Consider the following 22,045-nt stretch of genomic DNA (forward strand, 5'->3'; position numbering starts at 1 on the left):
AATCTCCAGAGCTATGGCTCGCCAGGCAATGTCCTTTTTGGCGTTGTCTTTATAATGACGGGAACTTTGGTCATATAATTCGAGATACTTTTCAACCTTGACGACCAGTCTCTCATCGTCCATTCTATCAGAATAGTTTTTTCACAAACGAAAGAGGGCGACATCCAGTGGTGAGGAGTAGATATAGAGGTGCCTACGGGACCCGGGATGTACAAACCAGCTTTTAAAAAGCGCTTTTTCAGGGGCGGCGACGCAGATTTCCCTTTCGTATACGGTCGTTGCCATCTGAAAGGGTCGATGCCCGACTATGACGTATTGCGTCAAAACACACCGCGTACATCACAGTGTGGTAACTATGGTTACTATGATGACACATAGACTGGCTATGATGGCAGACACAAACGGAATGAAAGAACTTATAGAGTCGGCAATTCAAGATATAAATACAAAATATTCGTACAATACAACAACGATTAACGATAATTATGTTCTTGCGTCACTACCAGAAGATTGTTTTTACGAAGTAAAGTCCGTCAGCGGCACACATTAGGCCACGGCTGCCTAATGCATGTGACAATAAGCTTATGCTTGTGTCCATTTCATTATTTATTAAGAAATTATGGTAGCAGCTAGTGCATACAGAACCTTGCGTACTTCCGAGGGCAAGTTTTTCCACATTCTCCCAGTCACTTTGGAAACGTGTCCAATGTCTGCTTCATTTCCCCCGTTTCCAAGCTCTTTTATGACATCGGACTGTTAAACATAGCAATGGCAAACGGTGTTACATGGCAACCATTCATATGGAGGGAATATATTTCTAGGCGGAAGAATGATTATCTATGAATATATCGTTACATTTTTCGTTGCTGTGCCTTTGTTTAATGGAATCTTGCTAGATCAACGTAGTAACCGTTTAAGAAAAGCAATAAGCCACTCGAGTCTGTGCTTTGTACTGTATAATAAATCCCCTTAGCTGTTCGATTAGCCTACAGCAGGGGTTTTCAAAGTGTGAGAGAGTGAGCCCCCCCTCAGAGAAAAAAATTCAGCTGAGCCCCCCCCCCCAATTTTTTTTTCTAAATACCTGTGTTTTGAAAGCTATTTTAATTATTTTACACATTTCAAACATCTCCGATCATAATTTTAAAACATTTGGAACATATTTTTTAAACATTTGAAACCAATTTTTTAACATATTTTTTAAACATTTCTGAAACATTACAACATCTTTTTGCGTTTTTAAACAACACAATTTAACAACTTTATCTAAGCATGTTTTAGCTTAACCTTTTTTAAATACATTTGAACATCTTAATCTGTGTAAACGGCCAGTTTACAGATTCATTCAGGGTCCCCGACTCTGAATTTTCTGAGTCGAATCAGATCTGCCTTTTCAGTCCAGAGATTCGACTATTCGGCGGGGTTTGTTTACCGGCGTTGCTATGGTGACCTAAATTATTATAAGCAACTGAAAACGACGCCGGTTTGAAACTAAAACTGTGATTCTGAAAAAAGTATAAATGCTATCAAAATTCCGTTTAGATAGTATTGAAGATACAAGTGTGTAGATTTGTTTAATGGTTTGAACGATGGTAAACGGTTGAGAAAGGAATGAGTTACGATGTCTAGAAGTAGGTGTATCAGAATGGGCTGACGTCTTCAATGAAAACAGCTGAAAACGAAGTGGTATGAAACTAAAACTGTGATTCTGAAGACATTTTAAATGATATCGAAATTCTGTTTAGATATTATTGAAGATACAAGTGTGTAGATTTGTTAAATGGTTTGCACGAAGATAAACGGTTGAAAATTGATTTAGTTATGTTACTTCTACAGTTGAAGTACGACTGATGATTTGAATGATCGTCTTTCAGGGTTTTTTTTGGGTTTATTTTTTTCTCACGTCGCGCCCCCCCTGAAGAACTCTGGCGCCCCCCAGGGTGGGCGCGCCCCACAGTTTGAAAACCCCTGGCCTACAGTATAAAGCACGGCCTCTCGGGGCTTATTGCTTAAATATAATATAATACATACAATAATACATATAATAATACAATATAATGCTAAATTATACCGCAACTGCCTGGAAAAATGTATTCCATCCTGTCGGCTTTTTAATGGATTTTTTTTTTGCACCTGCAGAGTCATTAGCACCGCTATGTTCCGCCATTTTTTCATAATAATAACAGGACCGACCTTACGTCGTCACGTCAGGAGAGACGTTGAATGGCATCGACCCTTTCAGATGGCAACGACCGTTTACGAAAGGGAAATCTGCGGCGGCGACGCTAGGGAATAGAACATTGGCTCGAAGACTAGTTGGGCGGCACGGCACGCTGCCGCGCAGCTAGTCGGCGCCGGTGTGGGCTAGTACATCCGGAATAATGGGGGCAGACTTTTTTATGCGCGGCTGCGGCGCCGGTGTATTTAGGCCTTGATGCTTAGCCGCGATAGCCAATCAGCGTGGAGCTTGACCCGACGTGACCAGAGTAGGGACGCTTGCACAGAAGCAAATGGCCGACATCTTTCTTTATTCTGGGTGGAAATAGTAACAGTTACGCCATTAAATGCGTTTATGTAAACATTTTTAGGGAGAAATGTGCATTTTACTTTCATAATGTTCGCTCGTGAATGTGAAGGATGTTTGGTTTGATAGTTATGACGAAGAGGGAACGCTCCATTCACTTGCATGGACAGCGTCTCTGGTTGCTAAGCAACCTCAACATCTTGGCGGACTATCTCTGCTGATCGGGGCCTGCCCGTAAATCCGACAACACATTGATCCGACGTCTCAATGGTCGGAAATATTTCCCATTAGATCGACATGCCACTATGCCGACGGTTCAATGTTCCGAAACGGAACCCATTGGTCCGAAGGTCAGTTTGTCTGACTTTTCAAAATGGAGGCGCATAAGGCCGACAGTTCAATATGCCGAATAGGCCTACATATAAAGAGTTTTATACCTCGCTCTCTCTCGCTCTCTCTCACTCTCTCTCTCCAAAATACAACATAGGCCTACATATCACGTTCACGATGAACATTGGAGAGCAAAGTGACAACGTTTCACTTCATTTCGAAACGGTGTTTCTGCCCCATGGACAGAGAGTGTAGGTCTAATTCTCAACACGGACACACACACACACACACACACACACACACACACACACACACACACACACACACACACACACACACACGGACACGGACACGACACACACACACACACACACACACAGCGCAGCCACAGGCGCGTTAGGAGCGTTGAACCATCTTTGTGACAAAAAATGATCAAGCGTCAAGTTAGGCGCGTTACATGCGTTATCCAACGCGAGTAACGCGTTTGGTGTGGCCGTAGCATTAGAGTGGCCACTGGTTAGAAGAGTGCTGCATAAATGCAGTCCGTTTACCATGTGTTTCTCAGGTGCTTTGCCACCTGGTGCTATAATAGGGGCCCTTTAATTGGTTGTTTCTCTAGGCGCATGTGCGCCCAAATTAGGCACACTCTGGAGCCCTGCTTTAATTGGTTGTTTCTTCAGGTGCTTTGCCACCTGGTGCCATAAAACAGGCCCTTTAATTGGTTGTTTCTCAGGTGCTTCGCCACCTGCGGACCCTGCAGGGCTGCCCCGGCCCACCCCCCCCAGCCCAGGTGTACCGCAGCTGCTTCCAGTGCGCCGGCAGCTTCCAGACGGACGGCGAGCTGAAGGCCCACATCCAGACCCACCAGGTGCCCTACCAGTGCTCCCACTGCCACAAGAGGTTCCGCCTCTCCTCCACGCTGACCACCCACCAGCAGACCCACGCAGCCGCCGGGGGCCTCACCTGCGGCAGGTGCGTGCGCGTGTTTGCCTCGCCCGGGGAGCTCCGCGCCCACCGGCAGACGCACCGCCACCCCCCGCCGGCGGCCCCCCAGCTTGGCTGCCCCGCCTGCAGCCAAACGTTCCCCACGCAGACGGAGCTCTTCAGGCACCAGCAGACCCACCCGGCCACCGACAGAGCCTTCAAGTGCAGCATCTGTGACCAGGTGTTCACAGGTACAGCGGACGCCTCTGATCATCTAATTTACATTTACCTTCAGGGCGTTTAGCAGACGCTTTAATCCAAATCCATTTACAATTAGTACATGGGGGATTAAGGGGGGAGGCTATGCAGAGTCTAGGTCCAGATTCTAGACTCTGGGTGAGTGGAAGATGGCTGGTTCAAGCAGCTTCACCCAGCCCCAGAGCAGTCTGACTCGGGCCAGGTGAGGCTGCTTAAACCAGCCGTCCTCCACACACACTCCAACATATGTAGACATTTAGTTTCAAGATGGCAGGAGTTGACGGGTTGCTCAAAATAGATACATTTTCTTTGTACCTCTCAATGTCTGACCGTACACGCACAAGCTATATAACTATCCTGTAATGAACACATCATGTATGTGTGTGTACTGTAGTGCAGGAGCCCATCCGAATACTGTATTCAGCAGAGCACAAACAGAAAATTAAGCATTTTTGTTTAGAGTATAGTATTTTATTGAGGAGCTATTTCAGACATACTTCCTGCTGTATGTAAAATGAAGGAATCAGAGCAGACAGTGTAGTGTGTGTGTTCCGGACCGGTTCCTCTCTAACCCCTCCGGCTTTCCTCATACCAGATCTCACCCAGCTGCGGATCCACCTGCGGGAGCACAAGAAGCGCTCGTTCCAGTGCTCCCAGTGCCCCAAGGCCTTCATCACGCTGAGCAACCTGCAGGTGCACGCCCGGCGCCACTCGGCCCCGCAGGCCCACCTCTGCTCCCAGTGCGGCAAGCGCTTCTGGACGCGCGGCGGGCTGGAGAACCACCTGCGGCTCCACAACGGGGAGAAGCCCTTCTGCTGCCAGTACTGCGGGAAGTCGTTCACCGCGCTGGCGGGCCTGGTGGTGCACATCCGCCTGCACACCGGCGAGCGGCCCTACGTCTGCGCCGTGTGCGGGAAGGGCTGGCCGTCGAAGGGCGACCTGCAGAAGCACACACGCACGCACACCGGGGAGCGGCCCTACGTATGCCCGGACTGCGGCAAGGCCTTCGCCATCTCCTGTCACCTCAGCGAGCACCGCCGCTCGCACACCGGTAAGCACCCGCTCACCCTCGACTACCCCTCGCCCTCAACCTCCAGCAACCCTTACCCTCTGACCCAATATAATGTAATAATTATTGCACTGAATGATTATATCAGACAATTATGTCGGGAGACCACTGACCAGCTCCACTCCCCTGTACGTGTGTGTGTGTGTGTGTTTGTAGGTGAGAAGCCGTTCAGCTGTCCAAAGTGTGGGAAGTGTTTCATCAGGAAGTCCACCCTGAAGATCCACATCCACACCCACAGCGACAAGAGGCCCCACGCCTGCTCCTACTGCCAGAAGAGCTACGCCAGCAGGAACCACTTAAACAGACACGTACGCACACACAAGACCTCCTAGCCTGGTCACACACGTACCACTACGGACCCACAAGACCTCCTAGCCTCTACAGATACCTACTGACCCCCTAGCCTCCTCCACCCCAAAACTAGTCTGAAAAGTTTTATTGTACGACTGTTGTAAAGAGTGTCTTGAGAGCGTATGTTCCTGGTTGTTCTTCGTCTTGGCTCAGTTCTCCCCTGGAATCGTCCGCTCTGTATCGCAGTGTTATCAGACCGTTATGTTAATCACTGTCTATTTTTGTTGCTGCATAAAATATTTTAACAAAGCCTGTGATACCTGTGCTGATGGAATCGCCCTCTGAACTTGCTATGTAGAGAGCACTACCACTAATTGAACTCTTACTAATACTACCATTGCTGCTTCTACAGGCTCACACTGAGCAAACGAGTACAAAAAGTAGCAAGTTAATATTTGAAAACATTTCTTTAAATACTTTGAGTGTGTGTATGCTCCTCTAGATGACGCCTCTCGACAATAGGTGGAGGAGTCTGCAGCCACACCTCACCCTCAATTTCTAGGTCCTCCAATTGGGTGAGACATGCAGGTACTGAGATCTAAGATTAGCCAACAAATTGGGCAGACAGAACAGCTCGCCTCATGACCGTTTTTATAATGTACGTTTCCTTTCATATTGCCATGTGACCACATGGCTTTCAGTTGTCACAGTACATTTACAAAAACACTTGGGATATATTTTCCAGGATCTGTTTATTAAGACATTGCGTAACGGGACACTTTTGGCCAAAATAGTCAATTTTTTCATCTCCATGTTGCAATGTTCATGAAACATTCAACAGGAACACCGAGAAATATAATTACAATTTCTCTGGGTTGAGACCAACATAGGGATTAAAAAATAAATACTCCGACTTGCCTTGTGGCCGTTCCAAACTGACGTAAAAATTAAGTAAGATTTATCAATGAGATAAAGACAGGATATGACATGTGTGGACAAAGTTCTGCCGACTTTGTAAACGGATGCGGTTTTGTTTCTCAAAAACACAAACAAAAAGAAAGATTTCTGTTCAACCTTCAAGTCAACTTTGGGATTTGATTTGGTGTGTAATCATAGATATCTCAAAAGTAAGAACGACGCTCCTGAAAAAATGAATGAAACACAAATGAGCTCGGAGGCCATTTTGTAAAAATAAAAAACAAAACACTTGAGTGGCGGAGGCAGCTGGCCCCGCCTCCGGCCGGCAAACAGACACACGGCCGCACATTAAATGGATGGTCTGTAGAAAATAACCAAACTGCTTCCGTCTCGCCGTCAGTTTCGCAGCATCCTCTTGGGCCCGCGGTCCTACCAGCCCCCTTTCCCGCTCTTTTTCTTCTTCTGCGGGACCTTCTTGCGAGTGGCGCCCGAGGCGGTGGCGGGCTTCTGCTGGCGGGGCGGGACCGCACCGGAGGCCCCGGGGGCGGAGCTGGAGGCGGAGCCTGGGCGGGGGGAGGTGGGGGGGCTGCTGGCAGTCTTACTGGCGTCCCTGGAAGGAAATAAATTAAACCAGTACATAAATAAAACAGTAACGATTAAACAAATAAATTATGATTAAACGAACATATAACATTTATTATAATGGAATAATATAACAAAGTGTTATGTATATATAATACATAACATAAGGATTAAACCAACGTATATAACAAGGATTAAACCAATATATAGCATTTATTATAATACATAAGGATTAGAGTGATATCGATTTTGATCAAATGTTCAACACTGGGCATCTCAGCATCCCATAAAGAATCCTAATTAAATCAAAACCAACTAATATAATGTAGGACTGCACCTACATTAGGACTTATTTCAACAAGGCGACAGCCAGCTCATCAGGAGCAGTCCTGGTGAGGCGTTTTGCTCAGCCGACCCTCGTACATACATCTTGGTTAAAGGTGACATAATATACCACCAGGGGTGAGTGTGATTAGCCGTTACGAGCCGTTTTAAAAAATCTGCCTCTTCTGACATCACGAGTAGGCGTGTCCACCTAGACGTGTGCTGGATAGATCAGTCTACCAGCCAACCCAGTGGACTGAAGCAAACATTGCATGACATCACCCCTTTAAACCTGGTCCAGCTCTACCGGAATAGGAACTAAACCAGCGCAGAGGCCAGACGGGGGCCAGACAGGGGCCAGACGGAGGGTACTCACAGGTCTGCGGAGCCCCCAGCGGTGGTGCCCTGCGTCCCCTTGCCGACCTGCTCCTTCTTCTTGCCCTTCTTCTTGCCGCGGTAGTACGTCCGCTCCCGCATGGGCAGCCAGCGCTCAGGGTCGGGGGTTGCCTTGGGGTCAAAGTTCTTGGGCAGCTTGCCTGGAAAACCACAACGAGGGCAGAAGGTCAGCAGCGGAACGGAGCCAAAAGAAAGAAGGCCTTGTTTACTAAATGTACTTCTGATCAACATCGACCAATAGCAGTATAGCTCAGTTTTTGAATATAATGCCAAAGGAGATCAACCAATAGCAGCTCAGCCTTCAGTCATAATGCTAATGGCGATGGACCAAAGCAACACAGCCTTCACATATAATGCTTATGGAGATCTTCCAATAGCAGTTCTATATTAATTAATTAAATTAATGTGAAACAGATGCAACCCACCCTTCTTCTTCTTCCTCTTCTTTTTGATTTCAACGTTTCTGTGGAGGAATCAGACGTAGGATCACGACCACATCACCTCAGATACACACATGAAACACAGTATACCTCCAGTACAAACGACACGGTGCACACACAATAACAAGATCATCCTGATCCATAATTAAACCAGTTACTTTATGTGTGAGACAAATAAGTAGCAAATAGATGTAAACACTATTTCAGAAAGACCAGAGCAGAAACCCTGAACGTGACGTAACGTGGGGCAACACTAACACTCGGGCTTAAGTGAACAGCAACTGGCCGGTGTAATCGGCCTGTCGAGCTGGGAGACTGATTGGATTTGTAATCTTAAAGGTGCCATGACATGCTATTTTATGGATGCTTAATAAAGCTATTAGTGGGCCACCAACACAGTATTCAAAGACGTTCTCGAAATTCAGCCGTGGTGCAGAGTTACAGCCACGCCGAGCCAGTCGCACATTGAGCTTCCCCCAAATGTGCTGTTTTGGTGTCTGTAGCTATAACGCAAATGAGGAGGAGCGAGGCAGGTCAAGGCGGAGGGTGGGGGTGTGGCCCCGAGCAGCTTGCAGCCACGGTACCCTGCGCTGTTTACAGTGGATGTATCGCAATGGTGAGGCACACAGCCTTTAACCGTGTTCTGTAAATATTCTAGAACACACGGGAGTCCTGGAGCTCTATATCTAAATAATATCATATAGCCTACATAGAACTCTATAACATATAATATATATTATCACAGCCAAAAGCTGTGTGAGCCGATATTATGAATCTCAAACGACCGCGTTGGGTTCTCCGACGTTCCTGGTTCTTCCACATCAATCAGAAGTAGACTGGCGGGAGACATTCGCCGCCAAGGGAGTCAAAGCCAAAGTTCCTTTCCCCCCCCCCCAAATTCATTCTCAACCATGGCTGAGATAACCCCCACTACGAGTCTCATTGTGGAAATACCAGAGGCTTGAGTCCGACGTGTTATGCGCCATAAGTTATGGCGCATAACACCAAAAGCAGAACGGTTATCCAAATAACAAGGAAAGGTACAACACTAGCGTTACAGTCCTGGAGCTTTATATCTAAATAATATCATATAATACATATTATCACGGCCAAAAGCTGTGTGCGCCTCCAGAAGATATTATGAATCACAAACGACTTCGTCGGGTACTGCGACGTCTCTGGTTCTTCCACATCCATCTGAAGTAGACTGAACCGCGTGCTGCCAGCTGCCCGCTGGTGGTGCTTCGCGGCGGTGGTGCCTCGCGGCAACCGGCGGCATGTCGCAGTTCATGTACTTCAGGGAGTCAAAGCCGAAGTTCCTTTACCCCAATTCCTTCTCAACCATGGCTGAGATAACCCCCACTACAGTCTTGTTGTGAAAATACAAGAGACGTCAAAGAACCGACAAGAAACACTTGCGTTACAGTGTGTACACACACACACACACACACACACACAATGGCGGGCCAAAGCCTCTGGGCGGGCCAGGCAGAGTAAGGGGAGGAGCTTACTACAATGTGACGACATAAGAAACCACATTCCAAATCAGCGCGCTGGAGCCTCCGTTTTTTCCAAAGGCGAGCAGAACACCTAGTGTTCGTTTTAAACCGAACGTAAGTTTTAGCCACTGGGGACATAGGCAGGCTAGGGGAACTCATATTTATGTTAGAAAAGCTCATAAAGTGAGATTTTCATGCCATGGCACCTTCAAGGATTGGATTTGCAGTCTTATGTCTAAACCGGAGGTTCCTCTACGCTCTGGTATAAGAGTGTTGTAGCTTCATCTCGCTGTCACCCTGTTGGGATGTTAATGCTGCTTTCTTGACCAGGTCGATTCAACCAAGAGATTCTAATCTCCACGAGTCCCATCTAGTGCAATAAGGTTTAATAAACACTAATAAAAGCTCCTCCTGCTAACAGGACAGGCCGCAACCCAGGGTGACTGCACGAGGTCCGTAGGCCTGCCGGTCTCGTTTACATTCAGCGGACGCTTTTATCCAAAGCGACTCACGACAGTGCATATACACACACCGACGGCGGGGTCTACCACGCAAGGCGACAGCCAGCACGTCAAGACCAGTTAGGGTACGGCGTATTGCTCAGGGACACCTCGACACTCAGCTAGGAGGAGCCGGGGATCGAACCAGCAACCTTCCGGCTACAGGTCGACCCGCTCTACCTCCTGAGTTAGGTAGAGCTCGGCGGTCTCCTACCCTTGCTCCTTGGGCACTGCGTCGCCCGCAGGCTTGGCCGCCTTCTTCCTGATGTAGGTGGCGCCGTGCGAGTTCTCCAGCTCCTCCACGTCCACCTTCAGCGCCATGGAGTCAGGCGAGGGCAGGTGTTTACTGAGGCTGGGGGGGCGGGTTGAGGATCACTGGTGTGGGCTCAGAGTACCGCCTCCGTGAGGACTCGCTATTCACATACTAACGCCGCATTACACTTTATATAACCTTCACATAGGAATGCAGAAAAATAGTTTAAAACACTACTTAGCATGTTGTAGCATCTTACACTAGCTATCTTTGTTGTTTACAGGGAATGGGTTAACCTAGTGATTGTTAGTGCTTGGCACTTGGTTCTACAAACATCCTTACTGTACCGACAGATAAATTGTTGTTTCTCCTTCTTCTCACAAATGTACTTATTGTAAGTCGCTTTGGATAAAAGCGTCTGCTAAATGTAAATTAATATATACCTCTTGGGAATCTTTAGATACACGGTTAATAATGCAGCATATAAAGTGTTATGCTGCATATGCCGTCAGGGTTCCCTTATTTCCTGAAGTCTTACCGTAGAGGTTAATATTATAGCTTACATTTACCCCTCATTTCTGCCTCTCATTGTATAATCATTTTAGTTATCAAACTTTTTAAGTCAGATCCTGGTTTCTGCTGTGAACGCCACACGTCAATACATCTAGCGTGAATGAAGGAAGTGATCACGGTTTTAAAGGGATACGACTTGGAGGAATGAAGGAAGTTATCACTGTTTTAAAGGGATACAACTTGGAGGAATGAAGGAAGTGATCACGGTTTTAAAGGGATACGACTTGGAGGAATGAAGGAAGTTATCACTGTTTTAAAGGGATACAACTTGGAGGAATGAAGGAAGTGATCACGGTTTTAAAGGGATACGACTTGGAGGAATGAAGGAAGTTATCACTGTTTTAAAGGGATACAACTTGGAGGAATGAAGGAAGTGATCAAGGTTTTAAAGGGATACGACTTGGCCTTGTCTGCATCCACCACGGAGTAGGCTGAGATCAGCTGGGCCAGCATGCGGATGTCTTTGGGGTTCTGCCTGGTTACAAAGAAACACACACATGGCGGACATGAAGTAAAACACAGGGCATCTAAACACAGAGAAACACACACATGGTAGACATGAAACAAATAGGACATCATGAAGCAACGCACAGGACATCTCAAAAAGGCCAGAGATCAGTTAAGAGGTAAAGTGGTCATTTCTCCTCTGGATTCTCCACACCACAGTGAGTGTCATGGATTAATACACCTCCCATCTCCTCCTTCTAAACACGATAAACAGAGCCGGGACTACGTACTTCCAGAGCTGCTCCAGGTCGCTGATGGCTTCTCGTTTCCGGCCGTGCTTCAGTTTGAAGTTGGCGGCCTCGCGGACGAGGGCCAGATGTGTTGGGGAGCCGGACTGAGCGAGAGCGAGAGAGAGAGCGAGAGAGAGAGCAGAACGGGTCAGGGTACAACATTTGCGCCACCCAAAGTTTAGGAAACACTGGAGCAGACTCACCAAGAGTAGTCGTCTCCACCCCTTCCCCACAAACCGACCCCAGGTGACCAGGACTGACCCGAGGTCCGCTGAGACACGGTGATGCCCCCTACCTGTTGGGACTGGTAGTACTGGATGGCCTGGCTGAACACCTCAATGGCGCTGTCGATGTCCTCCTCGTGGCTGTACATGGACACCAGGGCCGACACCTTGGGAAGAGGAGACATTTGATTGGTCCCTGGCAGCTGAGCGTGTCACGTGATACAGTCACGTGATACAGTCTAGAGTCTGAAACCAGCAAAATCAAGATCGTCCACTCATGAATATAATTGCTTCTTGTTCTTTTGATTCCCATAGTGACGCTGGCATCTTGGCACGGTGGCATGACGTTATGTGATGGATGAGAGAAGCTTTGGTAAATCGACGCTGTGGCTGAGTATTGCATTAGATTTAAACGTACCATTCCTTGTTTGTGCTTGAAATCTTCGATCGACCTCAGGATGTCGCAGGCTTTCGTGACATGACCTACCAAACGAAATAAGATCATTATTGTTACCAGCGTGTTTTCATTGTTGTCATCTGTGTGTATGGCTCTTTTGAGACTTTGTGCAAATATGCAGTTGAATGCATGCAGTGTCACTTTAAGAGGCGCACCTTGAGTCAGGTACAGTTGTGCCATGGTCATCTTGATCCCGGACGCACTCTCCGGATGCTGCTCTGCGAATTGCTTCAAGAGAGAGACGGACCGGTCACAAGGGCTGTACAGGTGTGTGTTGCTTCTACCTGCACCAAGGCAGCACAGTATGCTGTGTATTATGCCCATAGTTAGAGAGGGGTGTGTGTGTGTGTGTGTGTGTGTGCGTGCGTGCGTGTGTGCGTGCGTGCGTGCGTGCGTTCTACCTGCAGCTGCTCTATGGCTTTGCCGTGCTGCTTCTCTCTGCACAGCTGGGCCACCTGCACCAGGACGGGCCGGGGCTGCCCAGGGTTCTGGGTCTGGAGGCCCGACGCCAGCTTTCTGCACTGCTCCGCCTGGTGGAGACAGAGACACAGCCCTGGTGAGTTCTGATGGCCCTGGTGACTCCTGGGGCTTCACACTCTCACACTGAGACGTCTGACTCAGTGAGCACTTTCATAGGAAGGATGTTGTGATAGTAACCTGGTCGCTAGGGATCGTCAACCCAGTCACTAGGTATACCCGGTCACTACGGTAACCCGGTCGCTACAGTAACATGGTTGCTACGGTGACCCAGTTGCTGCGGTTACATGGCTGCTAAGGTTACCCGGTCGCTACAGTAACATAGTCGCTAGGGTTACCCCGTCTCTAGTTACAATGTGGTGGCTACGGTTACATGGTCGCTAGGGTTACCTGGTTAGTGTACATGGCCAGCAGGGCCTTGTTGAAGTCGATGGCCTGCAGCTGCCTGCGGGCCAGCTTGTGCTCCACCCCGTCCGTGCTCGTCAGCTTCACCTTCTTCTTTGAGTCAAACACGTTTTGGTCCTGAGGGAGGGACAGACAGACAGACGCTAGTACTCCCATTACCCACAGGACCTCGTACCATTAACCCTCTTATGATGCTGAAGAGGGCGTGGTTGGTTTAAGCGGGAGAGCGTAAAGGGCAGATTATACGGCCCCGTTACGTCCTTGCGTCCACTGCAAGGGCCGGACGTGCGCCTCCCAAAAATTCTGACCTTCCGTCGAGGTGATGCAGCAGCAAGGGCTGTGATCGTTCCGCTCACTAAATCCCGACACAACCAAAACAGGTTCACGACTGTCGAAGCGTCTGTGTGGTCCTAGATGTGGGACCATAATCAGCCCTTAACCGTAGTCACGAGGTGGGGTCTTTCTCTCACCTTGTTTATCGTTATAATGTTGTTGGCAGTAACAGCGAGGAGCCCGACGTCTGACGGCCTGCAGGGACAACCAGGGACCGTGTTAACACTTCAGCATTCAACATCCTTAGGCTGAGCTTCTTCAGTGTTGTTGCACAGAGATGTTTATTTACAGTACCCACAGGGAGTGGCCCTCTAATAAACCAAGTACCACTCTGAGGCTAACCGGACATAAAGTCAAAATACAGAATCAGACTTATTGTTGTACTGGTGAACTTGAAAGTTCACGTTCTGTTGCATCAAACAGCAGTATAACACGGTCGTTCCGCACAGTTCAATTCAATGCCGCCTCACGGTGTTCCTGACTCACTTGAGCTTGATGACCTGATTGTAGCGCTGCAGAGCCTCCTCTGTGCGTCCTTGTAGCTGCATGATGTAGGCCATCTGGGAGTGGATGACGGCCAGCTCCGACTCAATGTCCTCCTCCGTCATGTCCTGTGAGGGTAAGCGTGTCGGGAGAGACAGCAAGTCATCAAGATAGATACTCTACCAGAAAAACAGCTTCAAAACAGCCCCACACATAAGCTTCACCCTCCCAACAGGACCCCACTGCTAAACATCACAATGAAAGCTTACGCTTAAATAAACTTTCATCCACTCGCCTCCCGAATCCTGCTAGTGGGTCCCCCCCGCTCATCTATCGAGTGGCGGCTAACGCTAGCTGCTCCGTCGGGAAGACCTGGTCACATCAATCCTCCTCACTCTGCATGGTCTCCCCCCAGTCAGTCTTTTCCCTGGTCCATCTCCTCCTGTCTTGCCGTGGATACTCCTGGTCTACACCGCTGTCATCCATCTCTGCACACCGGGCCCGCGGCTAGCCGCTTTCGCCGAGTTGTCGCTCCCTCCGCCCGGCAGCATCATGCTCACCTATTCGCCTGCACAGCTTTTTGGTCTTTTCAACTACTCCCTCCCATCATCCATCTCAGTCATCAAACAATTTGGACTCCTATGTCGTCGCCGTTACATCCACAGGAGCTCCCGCCGTGGATTTGTTTTGTCCTAGCACGGACTCTGCATCCCATTCACCCGGTCACCTGCACGCTCCGTCACACCTCTACCACGTCATCAGGACTCAGCCGCTACCGGACCTTTCAGCGCTGCCGTCAGGCAGCAGTTCAGCAGGCAGGTAAGCTCACCTCTGTCCTCCTGCACAGCTAACCTGGCTAACCTCAGACCTCTCCTGCCTGCCCCGAACCCACCACCCTCTGGCTGTGTCAACTTTGCCCTCCTCAACATCCGTTCACTCACCAATAAAGCCCCCCATCATACACAAACTCATCCTTGACAATAACCTCAACCTCCTTCTGCTTACTGAAACCTGGCAACAACCTAATGAATTTTTCTCCCTCAACCAAGCATCTCCCCCCGGTTGCAGCTACATCGCCAAACCCCGCCCCTCTCGCCGTGGAGGTGGCCTCGCCGTCATACATAAAGAGAACTATTTGATCAAAGAACTCACCCTCCCTTCAGTAGTATCATCCTTTGAATTCATTGCTTTCAAAGCCCCCTCTGCCACAACAGTTATCCTCATCTACCGGCCACCCAAACCTAATCCCTCATTCCTCTCTGACTTCACTGAACTCCTCACACTTGCATCAACTCTCTCTCCACGTCTGCTGTTACTTGGTGACTTTAATATCCACATGGACTCCCCCACGTGCAAGCGCTCATTTGAATCACCACTTTATTTGAAAATGTATCTCTCGCCCAACATGTCACCTTCCCCACCCACATCCTTGACCTTGTCTGCTCCATTAATCTCCCTGTACTCGACTTGCTGCCATGCCCCTTTCCCCTCTCTGATCACAAACGTTTAACATCCTCTCCCCCACAGAGAAATCACCTTCCGTAACCTAAAATCCATCGACCCCCACCATCTCTCTGACCTGCTCTCCTCCACCCTCCCCCTGGACTCAACCCTCATCTCACCTGATGAGCTCACAAACCACCCTAATGCTACCCCGTCTTCCTCCCTCAACACCCTGGCCCCCCTCAAAACCAAAACTGTCTCCTTTAATACCTCCTCACCCTGGTTCACACCTGCACTCCGCAAATTGAAACAAACTGGCCGCCAACTTGAACGACTCTCCAAAAAAACCTCACTCACAGTCCACCACAAAGCCTACAAGCTCCACCTCACTGCCTACAAAGACGCCCTCATCGCCGCCAAGTCTGCCTACCTCTCCGCCATCTTTTCTGACCCCTGTCAAAACCCTCTTCTCCAGTGAGCAACCTCCTCAAACCTCGGACCAGCACCCTCTCCACCTCCACCCAAGATCTCTGTAACTCATTCCTCCAGATCTTCGCCCTTACCTCACTAAGCTCTTCAACTCCTCACTGTCCCATGGAACTGTCCCCTCTGCCTTCAAATCTGTTGCCGTCACCCCCACCCTCAAGAAACCTGGTCTCGACCCCTCCTCCCTCAGTAACTACCGCCCAATCTCCAACCTCCCCTTCTCTCCAAGACCCTTGAACGCATCGTCACCACACAACTCCAGTCCCATCTCCACGCCAATAACCTTTTCGAACCCCTCCAATCTGGCTTCCGCCCCCTCCACAGCACAGAACCCGCCCTCCTCAATGACCTCCTCACCTCTCCCGACTCTGGTTCCCTCAACTTCCTCATCCTCCTTGACCTGAGTGCAGCCTTCGATACCGTAAACCACAACATCCTGCTCACAAGACTCAGCAACCTCGGTATCGAAGGTACTGCACTCAGCTGGCTTCACTCCTACCTCTCCAACAGATCTCACTTCATCTCCCTCCACAACCACACATCTGCCACAGCCACCGTCACACAAGGCGTTCCCCAAGGTTCTGTACTTGGGCCCCCTCCTCTTCATCATTTACCTCCTCCCCCTTGGTCAGTTACTCCGCTATTTCTCCATGGACTTCCACTGCTACGCCGACGACACCCAGATTTACCCCAGCACCAAATATCCCCACACCCCCCCCCCCTCTCCCACATTAAATCCTGCCTGTCTTCACTTACTCTCTGGATGCAAAATAACTTCCTGAAACTTAACAGCAACAAAACTGAACTCCTCCTCATTGGCTCCAATTCCACCCTCAGTAAACTTGCAAACCCCCCCACACTCATTATTGACGGCACCATGGTCTCCCCCTCCCCCCAGGCCTGCAACCTTGGCGTAATCTTTGATTCCACCCTCTCCCTTGAACCCCACATCCGCCACACTTTCGAAACCTCCTTCTATCACCTCCGTAATAGCTCAAAGATCAGATCCTCCCTCACACCCCACCCCCTGCAGAAAGACTCATCCATGCCTTCATCTCCTCCCGCCTTGATTATTGCAATTCACTCCTCGCCGGCATCTCCACCACCTCAATCAACAGACTCCAACTGGTCCAAAATGCAGCAGCCCGTCTCCTCACTCACACTAAAGCGTGGCACCGCACCACATCACCCCAGTCCTCAAGAATCTCCACTGGCTCACCATCTCACACTGGATCCACTACAAACTCCTGGTCCTCACCTACAAAGCCCTCCCCCATTTGGCCCCCCCATATCTCTTTGACCTTCTCTCCCTCTACCAACCCCCCCGGGCCCTCAGATCCTCCTATGCCGGCCTCCTCTCCACCCACACATCAAAACTCCACAGCCTTGGTGACAGAGCCTTCTCCAGGGCAGCTCCCAGGCTCTGGAACTCCCTCCCCCAACATATTTGTGACTCCGAGTCCCTCACCATCTTTTAGTCCCGCCTCAAGACTCATCTCTTCTCCTCTGCCTACCCCTAGATCACCCATCAACCCTAGCCCCATCAACTCTAAAAGTTGTTCTTATTTATCTATTGTTGTGCCCCTATGTAAAGTGATTTGATTGTGAGAAAAGCGCTATATAAATTGAATCTATTATTATTAAATAAAAAATAATGAATGCATAAAACAGAAGACTTACAGTATCGTCAGCAAAGGAGACTCTGCAGAGCTCTGCCAAAAAGAGAGATTGAGTTCTTGTCAAGGTCAGAGTTCAACAAAACTAACGCGGTAAGTAGTGAAAGGACCAGAAGGAGACCGGACTCACCTTTGGCTTGCTTTAGTTTATTGAGGGCCTCGGTGAGCTGTCCCTGACCAATCAGGGAGCAGGCTGCGTTGTAGCACAGCTCGTACGTCGTCTCAGAGAGACCCAGGTCCTCCTGTAGGAGGAACAAAACATCAGTACAGGGACGCCATTGACTACTTAGCTACTGTCTTTCTCTCTACCCCTCTCTTTCTTCATCTACTTCTGTCTATCCCAGTCTTGTTCTCTCTTCCCCTCTCATTCTCTCAGTCAGTCCGTCCATCCGTCCGTCTCCCCCAGTCTCTACCCCTCTGTCTCCCACTCCACATTGAGTCTGAATGTCAACAGTTGATTCAGCGCTGTACGCCGGTGTTAACCACCAGCCCCCCCCCACCCTCCAACATGCGTCTGACTGTGAGGTCGTTTCAGCAGCAGACTCACCGGAGAGCTCTCGCCCCACTGGCTCATGGCCGCTACCACGGCGGACAGGTTGGTCTTCCTCTCCTCCTCGTACTCATCCTGGGAGTTCCTGATCAGGTCCGTGTACACCGCCTTGCACTCGTCGTAGCGCTCCAATCTGTAGAGCTGGGGAAGGAACACCTCGTTACATCACATCCCACCTCGACCGGGCCAGTGGTGCCCAACCTTTCTGAGGCCGGGACACACCACCACCATGTGAAGAAATGAATGGCAGCACACCAACAGTAGGTTGTAGGTAATGATTATGAATAATGTCATGAACATTATTACTACAAGGAGATTTTATTAGCAGCAGATTGCAGTTTTTGGTTGAAATGTCACATTGGCATTACAGGCTCATAAAAATCTGATCTGCCAAACATATGTATGGAAATGGAGCGAGAGCTGGTTCAATTGGAATAATGACATACAGGATTGGATACATAGGCAGGATTGGAAAAATAAACTATTAATTGTTCAATCGCTTACTAGCTGTGACCTGTCAGGAATATGTAATAAGCCTCCAAAACACTTCACCTCACCCTAGCCTCAAGGTAGACCAGTAGGCCACTGAACAGGACTTCTATCCTCCTCAAGAGAGAGGACGAAGAGGTCTCTGGAGGTGTGGGAACTCACCACCTGGCCGTACAGCTCCTTCAGCTTGTCGGTCTGCTCGGAGGCTGCCTCGATGGTCTTCAGGGCGCTCTCCACCCGGTTCAGACGATACTCGCAGTACGCCTTCTCGAACACCACCAGGTCACTGAGGAAGAGGAGGGTCACACACAGCGTAGCACAACGCAGCGAGAACATTGAGAAAACAAAAAGGGATGGTTTAGTTAGTTGTGGCGTTCTCAAGAGGGTGAAACAACAAACGATTAAAGGGGTAGTTCGGAATTTTGGACATAGGGCCTGATTCCCAAGTGAGCATTGGTATTCTATATCACTGAGACAGTTTAACACATTTCATACAGTCCTTCTAGTTGCAGAGTTCGCTCGTGCTAGGCTAGCGCACGTCAACGGGCAATGCTAGCCTGCTATTAAAAACAGTCTTACCCACTCCACAGTACACCCGAGGTAAATCAATTATAACGACAGACTATAAATCTAAATGTCTGTTTATAGAATAATGTTAGAAATAAAACCAACCTTGCATTGCATTGCATTTTGAGGGAATTGCGGGGTCTCAGCAGCAGTGTTTATATTCCTGTACGTAGGCTACGGCAGCGGCGGACTGATACCTAGGTTACCTGCCGCTGTCATTGCTACAAACGCAGAGTACAGTGAATGAAGGAATTCTATAAGCGTATTCAATTAACAAGATATGCCCACGTTTGGAGGAGTTAGCGATGCATCTGCTTTTGAAGACGATTATGAGGAATTTGTTGTATCCAACGAACCGTACATGTACGAGCCGGTGTTTTGATGTCCAAGCCAGCAGCAACAAGCCACAGTTGAGTCCTTTCTGGATCTCGCACTGGAAATTGGTGGAAACTTTGTGGTGCCCATCTGTACCGTTTATTTCTACAATTTCGAAAAGCACACTGAACCATCATGTTGCCTAGTCGTTCAATTGCGCTTCTGTCCCACGCTTACGTTCTTCTGTCGTGATTCGGTTACAAACCTAACCAGCGCATAGTAAAATTCCGCTTCTGCTGAGAAAGTAGTCCCTCGATGATTCATGCGATGCAAGGTTAGTTTTATTTCTAACATTATTCTATCAACACAGACATTTAAATCTATAGTCTGGCGTTATAATTGATTTACCTCGGGTGTACTGTGGAGTGGGTAAGACTGTTTTTAATAGCAGGCTAGCATTGCCCGTTGCCGTGCGCTAGCCTAGCACGAGCGAACTCTGCAATTAGAAGGACTGAATGAAATGTGTTGAAAACTGTCTCCAGTGATATAGAATACCAATGCTCACTTGGGAATCAGGCCCTATGTCCAAAATTCCGAACTACCCCTTTAAGCTGACATAAAGTGACGGTGATCACTTACTTGCCAAGCAGTTTAGAGTAGTTGTTCATCACATTTAAGGCTTCCTTGAAGCTGCTGTTTTGAACAAGACAGACGACTTTACAGTGGAGGGCTGTGATGTCATCCTTGGCTTCGTGCAGAACTGAAAGACAGTTTGGTGAAAAGATGATGAAGTACTGAGAATAGCCCTCAGATCCATTGAAAGACAATGTGCTAAAAACATACTCCTGGCCAAAGACAAGAACACGGTCTGTGTAACCCACATTTAGGGCATTTAGCAGACGCTTTTATCCAAAGCTGCTTACAATAATTGCAATTATCAGAAGGTGATAAACAATATATCGCTGTAGGTACGTTCATAGAACCAAGTGCCAAGCACTAACAATCGTTAGGTTGACCACAACAGACGCCAGAGAAGGATATCAGAGCAGAAAGTACATGACAAAAAAATGAAATACAGCGAAGCTACCCTAAAATAAGAGTAACCTATCAGTATATCAGTGTCAAGTTTTCACATGCAGTTAAACTGAACCAGGTGCGGATTGGAGGGTCAAGGCGACCAGAGATTCACCCTAAAGAGCCCCTCCACTATGGACACGTCATTGGTCCGCCAGGAGAACACACTGTCCATCACGGCTCAGGACAGAAACACCATCCAATAGCCTCAATGGTAAATTGGAAGCAGAATGGACAGATCACCCATCCACACTCACGTAACAGAAACATCCAATCAGTGTTTAAACACGTTTGACACCTGAAATGAACAGCTAACTGTACCTAGCATCGCTATGCTAACAGCTGGTTCTACCCAGTGATTGGCGCCCTAACAACAATTACAACTACTTCTAACAATCCGATCATTGTGTCAAACAAGTGGACGTTTAATCCCGGACACCTACTTTTATTGACTGCCTTGAGAGCCCTGGCAAAGTCTCCATTCTGCCCACAGCGGTTCACTTCAGTCCAGAGCGCCGCGACGTGCCCCCCTCCGCTCGCCATCTTCGGTGAATGAGGGTAGAGTGAACCGGAAGTAGAAGTATTCTGTTTCCGGGTGGTAAAATAAATACCGTATATTCACGTTACCGATTAAATAGATCGATAATTAAAAAAAGGTCATACAAACTAAATCATTAATTGGGTGTCAAGCAACAAAGATAGATTTGTCAAATTCAAAACTGTTTGCCCGCTACAGCCAATCAAATTTGACCGCCAAGTCGCCAAACAGGAAGTGAGCCCATATCTCAGCAGCCCTTTGGCATATCATAACCAACCTTGGTACATAGACCCATGACCCCATCACGGTTACACTGAATGAATTTGGTGACCTTTGACCTCTAGGGGGCGCTGTTATTAATGTCGATGTGTTTTGACTCCTCTCTCTTCACATGAGTATATTTAAAACTTATTTTCAATGTCTGGTGATACTATCAGACCTACCCATATAGCTCATTGATTACTTCTTGCAGAAATATCCGCGACAGCCACTAGCTGTGTTCGAAATCGTTCCCTATCATGGATGTAGTGCACTAAATAGGGTGCACGCCATTTTCTAGGGTGTTCGAATTCTCAGTGGTCCACTATATAGGACACTATATAGTGGACTTAAAATAGGGTACATACGATGTTCCCTACATGTTACTCCCGTATACCACAATGCAATGCGGTTGTATTTTTCCAGGGGAGAAGAAGAAGCCGAATAACCGCGAAAACGAATACATTTAATGATGGAGTCTCCGGCTTTCGTTTAGAAATGTCAACAATATATTTGGGATTTAACATAGAATATTAAACATTCAAAATTAATTAAACAAGGAAATGTAACATTCAACATCAATACAACCTCCAGCTTTCGTCGTGAGTGCCCGGTTTGTTTACTTGATGTGGGCGCATCTGTCTGCGTCACACAA

General features: G+C 48.3%; 2 protein-coding genes across 4 annotated transcripts in view; one reads left to right on the top strand and one right to left on the bottom strand.

The window, feature by feature from the left end:
* Window positions 1–6,530, top strand: part of LOC132466300 (zinc finger protein ZFMSA12A-like) — a 119,983-nt gene extending 113,453 nt beyond the window's left edge. For all 3 annotated transcript variants that reach the window (XM_060063451.1, XM_060063450.1, XM_060063449.1), the window contains 3 exons: window positions 3,585–4,026; window positions 4,629–5,084; window positions 5,259–6,530. In XM_060063451.1, coding sequence (XP_059919434.1) covers window positions 3,585–4,026; window positions 4,629–5,084; window positions 5,259–5,434 — 1,074 coding nt within the window. In that variant the 3' untranslated portion in view covers window positions 5,435–6,530. The remainder of the gene's footprint in view (window positions 1–3,584; window positions 4,027–4,628; window positions 5,085–5,258) is intronic.
* Window positions 6,127–21,198, bottom strand: srp72 (signal recognition particle 72). Its single transcript, XM_060063458.1, has 19 exons — window positions 21,038–21,198; window positions 20,160–20,280; window positions 18,801–18,924; window positions 18,147–18,290; window positions 17,730–17,841; window positions 17,604–17,635; window positions 13,998–14,122; window positions 13,649–13,706; window positions 13,164–13,295; window positions 12,698–12,826; window positions 12,452–12,524; window positions 12,258–12,322; window positions 11,911–12,006; window positions 11,616–11,719; window positions 11,276–11,353; window positions 10,267–10,404; window positions 8,039–8,076; window positions 7,594–7,753; window positions 6,127–6,921 (listed from the first exon to the last, which is right to left on the bottom strand). The coding sequence occupies exons 1-19, from the start codon at window positions 21,135–21,137 to the stop codon at window positions 6,741–6,743; spliced, it is 2,010 nt and encodes a 669-aa protein (XP_059919441.1). The 5' UTR covers window positions 21,138–21,198; the 3' UTR covers window positions 6,127–6,740.
* Window positions 21,199–22,045: the final 847 nt, after the last annotated feature.

This window comes from Gadus macrocephalus, chromosome 10, assembly GCF_031168955.1.
Source record: "Gadus macrocephalus chromosome 10, ASM3116895v1".
In the NCBI taxonomy this organism is placed as follows: Eukaryota; Metazoa; Chordata; class Actinopteri; order Gadiformes; family Gadidae; genus Gadus; species Gadus macrocephalus.

Coding starts and splice junctions, on each gene's coding strand:
- srp72 (XM_060063458.1), bottom strand. CDS start 21,137: ATGGCGAGCGGAGGGGGGCACGTCGCGGCGCTCTGGACTGAAGTGAAC. Junction 17,636..17,729: donor TAAACTAAAGCAAGCCAAAG/GTGAGTCCGGTC, acceptor TCTTTTTGGCAG/AGCTCTGCAGAGTCTCCTTT. Junction 13,707..13,997: donor AATCAGGTCATCAAGCTCAA/GTGAGTCAGGAA, acceptor TTGTCCCTGCAG/GCCGTCAGACGTCGGGCTCC.